Here is a 6,315-nt window from a genome sequence, read left to right on the forward strand (position 1 = left end):
ATCGACTTCTTGATGGATACGAGTCACTTTGAAGATGGCTACTGACTGCGAGATTTCGTGTCTGTCTTCGAGGCAGGTCAAAGGGAACAAGAGTTCATTGCACGTGGTTACAATAATTTGGGTTAGTGCTACGGTTTCCAGGCACCATTTCCCCTAGTGTGACTGTAGCCTAAATAGTATACTTCACTGGACAAAGAAATGAAAACAACTTGATCAGCAAAACAGAAAAAGGATCACAATTTAAAAAATACCCATAAAAAATGTTCCATTGGGTTCTGCAACAATGTCATCAGCTTAGAACAAACAAAAAATATTTTACTATATTAGATAACGAATCCTTATACGAACTGTCAGTTACATATGCATTCAAAGGATCATATGACTTAGTTCTGATTAGCGTCTTACAAGGTGTCTTTTGTAACATGCAGGATCTGCTAGTTTGGGCTGTAGCCTTGTGATGAACTTATGTTTGCAAGATGTTGTAGTCTAGCTGAATGCCTCATAAGTGGAGCTTTTGCTTTTTTATTGATCTCTTTGTTTCTCATAGCTGGAAGGGCACAATATTTTCTCCAACCTGACTTCCAGCGAGTACGAGCAGGTGCTGGAGATCATTCGAAAGGCCATCATCGCCACAGACCTCGCCCTCTACTTCAACAACCACCACCAGCTGTCGGAGATGCTGACCTCATGTGCGCTGGATTTGAACAACCATTCCCACAGGTCAGGCTACGACTCACACTGGGGCACAGGTCAGGTCAGGACCACACCAGGTCTCATCAGTATCACGCTGTGAAATGTTAGACCTGGCGCACATAAACAGCACATTGAGTCCTTCCCCCCCGCATGGATATAACAAGGCTTTGCTCCCCTCCAGGGACCGTGTGATTGGTCTGATGATGACAGCATGTGACCTGTGTTCTGTTACCAAGCAGTGGCAAATCACACGACTCACAGCCAACGACATCTATGCTGAGTTTTGGGCTGAGGTACAGTGGGATACTGTTAGACTTTAAACAGTTTCAGTGTCATGATTATGCCTCCAGTGTAACAGTCTGGCCTCTATTATTGCTCATAAATGCTGCTTCAACTTACAATTTGTAAGGCACAACATCATGTTGTCTAGTGGTCAGGAGACTTAACCACAGTGTGCAAAAATAAAAGCCACGTTATTTGTTATTTTGTTACTCCACAGGGAGATGAGATGAAGAAGATTGGGATCCAGCCGATCCCTATGATGGACAGAGACAAGAAGGACGAGGTTCCCCAAGGCCAAGTAAGAGCAAGACATTTACTCGTGTGTTTTAACTGCTTTAAATATTTAATGAATGTTCGGCCTTCTGATGGGAAATATATTTTAAAAGAACAGCATAGGAACTGTTGAATCAATGCTTTTGTAGTTTTGCTTCTGTACACCACAGCAGTGGATTTTAAATCAAACAATAAATAGTTGATTGAAGTGTTGACTTTAAGCTTTAATTCAAGGGGCTTTCGAAACCTTTTGCTAAAAACTATTTAGCAATTACAACCATTTTTATGAACAGTCTCCATTAAATTCACGGCTTCTGTAAACTAAACAGTTTAATGGCCACAATATCTGTAGCTGAATTTGCATTTTTTGGCTTTTCACTATAATTTGAAATATAAAGTCTAAAGAAATGTCATTGCAAGCGAGGGACGCCATCATTAGACTGAAAAAACAAAACAAGACAAAAAACATTTAGCCAAATCAAAAATCTGGTTCATTCTTAAAAGGAAAAAATAGTTTGGAGGGATCAGCAAATCCAAAAAATATGAAAGACCACAAACGACAACTAAAGTGCATGATTGCAGAATTATTTCCATGGTTTAGAGAAACAAGTTAATAACATCTAACAAGATTAACACTCTCAAGTCTGCAATCAAGAGATTCCCAAGATGAACTTGCACCAGAATGATGGGAACAGAAAATATGCGGAAGGAAAGAAATCTCATGAGCCAAAGCAGACCTAATCTTCAGTTAAACACGGTATAGAATATGTCACAGCATGGGTGTGTATGGCTCTGAGTGGAACCAGGTTGCGACTGTTTATTGATGATGTGACTGCTGATAGAAAAAGCAGGATGAATTGTGAAGTGTACGAGGCTATACTTTCTAGCACTTCACTGTGCAAATGACTAATGACCTCAGGATTACTGCAAAAGCAGCCCAAAAGTTTCTCAAGGCAAAGATACTGGATATCCCTCAGTGGGTAAGTCAGTAAGCAATCTCTATCCAATGGACCATGCTTTTCAGTTTCCTGAAGATAAGACTGAATACAGGCCTGGCCAGGCAGAGCATTTCAGTGGAGGAAACACAGCATTTGATGATGTCCATGGGTCCTAGACTGCACTAAAAACAGTCCTTGTATTTAAAATGATGTTAGTTTCTCCAAATAACTTTGAGCCTCTAAAAATGGAGGATTACATATAAAAATGTATTTTATTCCTATACAAGTTTATGAAACAGTTTTCCAACGTGTCTGCACTTCAGTCACACTTGATTTAAAATCCTCTGTGGTGGTGTACAAAGGCAAAAATGCAAATATACAAATATTAGCACATGCTACATGTTTTGCTATTATTAAGTCCATTTTACATTTGCTTTCTCATTTTTTTAAAGGTGGGATTCTACAATGGTGTTGCAGTTCCATGTTACACGACACTTGCTGAGCTTTTTCCTCCATCAGGTCCTCTGCTAAAGGCCTGCAAGTAAGTTATTCAAAGCTAGAGTTGACAAAGAAATTGAGTGAATGAATAATTCTTGGTTTTTTTTGTGAAAAATGTCTAAAACGCCAAAGTCTAAATGTTGCTTTACACATTATTGTCATGCTTATTTCTGCTCTGCTGTGATCGATAAATGAGCTGACAGCAGCTTGAAGGGTAACCAGTAATGCATGCGCCGTCCTTAATACAGTACTAATCCAGTAAGATCAGAGGTGATAAGGTGTGTGTGCACAGGCACACGTTTTTAAGCATTCCAGTGAAAAATACAAAAAAATGGCATGTTCTGCTATTAATGTTTGACCCCACTTTTGTTATGAGTTTTTTTAAAAAGTATTTGGATTAAATGAAAAATAAATATAGACTACAGTGTGCTAACTTTGTGCGTCACTGTGTGTGGTGTGACATTGTGCATCGGGCATGTCTGCGTGCACAATAGATAAGAGTGTAAAGAAGGTATTTACAGTTGTTATTTCTGGTTTTTGAACGGGATTGTGTTGCACATTCGTCTGCCCTTCTGCTGCTTTATAAAATGTGTCCTTGATCTGTGGGGAATGCAAACAAAGTGAGCAGTGTAATACTTAAGCCCCAGCTGTACGTCAGCACCGAGCTCCGGGTGGGCAACAGGCCTAGACCCTGTGGAGCCCTGCTGCGTGTTGTGGGATCTGCCAAAGACGTGTAAACTGCATCAGGCTGTCTAATTGAATAGAATAGCAGCAAAGGGAAGGTTTTGCTTTGTTTTGGTTTTTTGCACTCTTGTGTCAATCACAGCACATGGGGGAGAGATCACCTTCATGACAACAAGAACTGATTGTGTTGCCTGGCCACTGTTGTAGCTACTGTTTTGTTTTGCAAATCAACTTCGTCCTTTTTGTGTGTGTGTGTGTTTTGTAGTTTTGCAATTTTTGCATGATTTGAAAATTTTGTGTACTGGTGTGATTCTTAATTCTCTTATTTCAGACTCAAAGCCATGCCTCTGCACTTGTAAATGAAATCTTTTCCACTGTGCATCTGATCGAGGTGGTTTGTATTTGCAGAGAGAACCTGGGCCAGTGGGAGAAAATAGCAAGGGGAGAGGTGGAGGACATCGTGCCCAGCCGGCCTTGTGATTCGGGCCCTGTTAAGGTGGACAACTGACAGACAAAGGAGGGTTGCTTGCTCACCAAAGGAACACAGCCTGAATCCTGCCATTGACCCAGACCATTGAAGGGGAATGAACCCGCAATCTGTGTTGGCAGGAGACGGATTAGATAAAGGCGACTTGACTTTCAAAACACACACACACAGTTACCTCATCGGGTGACGGAGGTGTCAACACTGACGGTTTCACCGATCCCAGAGAGTGACAGACAGTTGTTGGTGAGGGAATTCAATCCATCGCCCTACGTCCACTCAGCTTGGGAATTCACTTGGTAGAACAGACTTGGTTGCTTTATTTTGGCTGTATTATGTTATTTTATTATTTTTCTTCATATGAGCTGATTCCATTATGGTCTTGTATTTGCAGAGGCCTTATTCTGAACCTTTCACAGGCTAGGATATGTGAAATCTTGTTGTCAGTTCAGGCTTTCTTTTTTTAAAACGGTACTGTTTGCCTTCTGTGTTTGCCGTATGCGCACTACTTCAGCAAGGTATTCCCAGAGACAGAAGGAATGTGTGGAGCAGATGTAGGGGTGTAATGCCATCTCATTGAGAAGGTGGACACTAGATTTTTTTTTATTACTTTTTCAGCAAAAATCCTTTGCAGTACTTGAATAAAGACATACAGCCTATTCTGCGAGGAGATGGCAGAAATCCCCTGCAGTGTATGCTACAAGCGTGAATGAACTGTGATGAGTTACATAATGCCGACATTTGTGAATACAGTCACAAGAGAGTCACAATGTTTCCTGAAGTGGACCCCGCAGCCTTTTAGCCCCAAGCGTGTAGAAACCTGCTGCACAGTACATCAACATCCTTCGGATTAACAGGATCTGACCCCAGATCAGCAGTCACTGTTTGTAGTACGGAGATCAGGAAAAAGGAATGAGCAAGTTTCCCGTTCCAGATGTTTATATTAAGCCAAGACTGCATACTGCTTAATTTCCTCTCTCATTTTTGAAGCCACTATCACATCATCAATTACTTTGCACAACAAGTTAACTAAAGAATGACTGTAGGAAGTGGACTGCATAGTTTGGGATGTTTTATCTTCTCTTTTTTTTTTTACAAGCAAGTTTCATAGAGGCTGAAGTTAACGGCAAACAGTCATCTGCTTCATATTTTCCCATAATGTCAAACCTGTTAAGCTAAAGTGAAATATGTCCAACTCTGAGATTGCAAGTGAAGAATGTAGTTTGACCGTTTGCCGGTGTGTGACTGAAGTTTCCCTCGAAGGAAATCAATCATTTTACACTTTTACACTGATTCTCCAACCTCATGCTGGGGGTTGGGGGGGGGCGCACACACATTTGGACGCTTTCACATGAGTTTCCGAGATCTTCCAAAAGACAAATTTATTTGTCTGAAACTGTCATTCCAGTGGACAGTGTCCCTCAGAGACTGACACTATTGCTCCAGTAATTTGTTATGCGACTGATACTGCGGCCCCCGGTGTTGTGAATGTACATTTCGATGAATGTTTCGTTGGTTGTAGACGCTCGGTGGTGGCACGTGGGTAAGCGCGCCATCAGTTACCACCATGTGCTCTGTCTTACTTTTCAGAATTGCTTCCAGTAAGCTTCAACCAAGAGCAACAATTAGCATGCACCTAAACCGAACTTTATATTCAAACTTTTTGCATATAGGTGTATACTGTGTACAATCTAGGATTTAGTTTGTACAGACTGAGATGTATGCTCTGATGGTGCTACTCTGAATGGCAGTCGCGCACTTTCTGACTGTGTGTGTGAGTGTGTGTGTGCGCATGTGTGTGTGTATGTGAGAGACACAGAGAGAGAGCACGAGCATGAAAGAAAGCTTTGTCTTTTCCCCACTCCAACCCCACCTGACAACATGATAAAGTCACTGCACTGTCCCTTCTACTTTTCAGCACCAGTTATATCCTATTGTCTGCACTATGTTTAGCTTATCATTATTATTATTATTATTATTATTATTATTATTGCTATTATTACTATTGTTATTTTCTTAATTAGAGTTAAATTTAAATTAACTTATATTTTTTATACAAAGAAAAATAATGTTGGCCTTTTTTTGTTTTGTACAAAGTAAACATTAAGATAAATTAAACAGTCTAGACATGTTACTGTTACCAAGAATAACTGAGGAATGTCTTAACTGTACATGTAAGAGCAGTAGCCCAAATGACTTTTAATAAATACCTGAAAATACACCTTTGTGCCAGTTTATTCATTACCTACATACCTTTCTTTCTTGGGCCTGTTTCAATGATCAGTAACAATGCATCACCCCTGAATGGTCAGTAGCATCACCCTACTTTTTAATTGTTCTAAAAAAAAAATGAAAAAAGAAAAGAATACTTTTTAATACTTTTGAGTTATTAGAAATTTCAGGAAATTTGTGAAATGGCCTCTTGTTTGCAGCTATAAATAAACTGAAAAGTAGAGTGTTTAT

General features: G+C 40.1%; 1 protein-coding gene across 3 annotated transcripts in view; it reads left to right on the forward strand.

The window, feature by feature from the left end:
* pde10a (phosphodiesterase 10A) overlaps positions 1-6,073 on the forward strand; it is a 66,460-nt gene extending 60,387 nt beyond the window's left edge. For 2 of the 3 annotated variants that reach the window (XM_085478035.1, XM_085478036.1), the window contains 5 exons: positions 548-720; positions 875-986; positions 1,193-1,273; positions 2,639-2,727; positions 3,777-6,073. In XM_085478035.1, coding sequence (XP_085334161.1) covers positions 548-720; positions 875-986; positions 1,193-1,273; positions 2,639-2,727; positions 3,777-3,876 — 555 coding nt within the window. In that variant the 3' untranslated portion in view covers positions 3,877-6,073. Of the gene's footprint in view, positions 1-547; positions 750-874; positions 987-1,192; positions 1,274-2,638; positions 2,728-3,776 lie in introns of those variants that run through there. The other variant, XM_085478037.1, reaches the window with a different exon arrangement.
* The last annotated feature ends 242 nt before the right edge of the window (positions 6,074-6,315 follow it).

This window comes from Copadichromis virginalis, linkage group LG13, assembly GCF_057382275.1.
Source record: "Copadichromis virginalis isolate Kocher_CV1m ecotype Utaka linkage group LG13, C_Virginalis_male_GT1.1, whole genome shotgun sequence".
Classification (NCBI taxonomy): Eukaryota; Metazoa; Chordata; class Actinopteri; order Cichliformes; family Cichlidae; genus Copadichromis; species Copadichromis virginalis.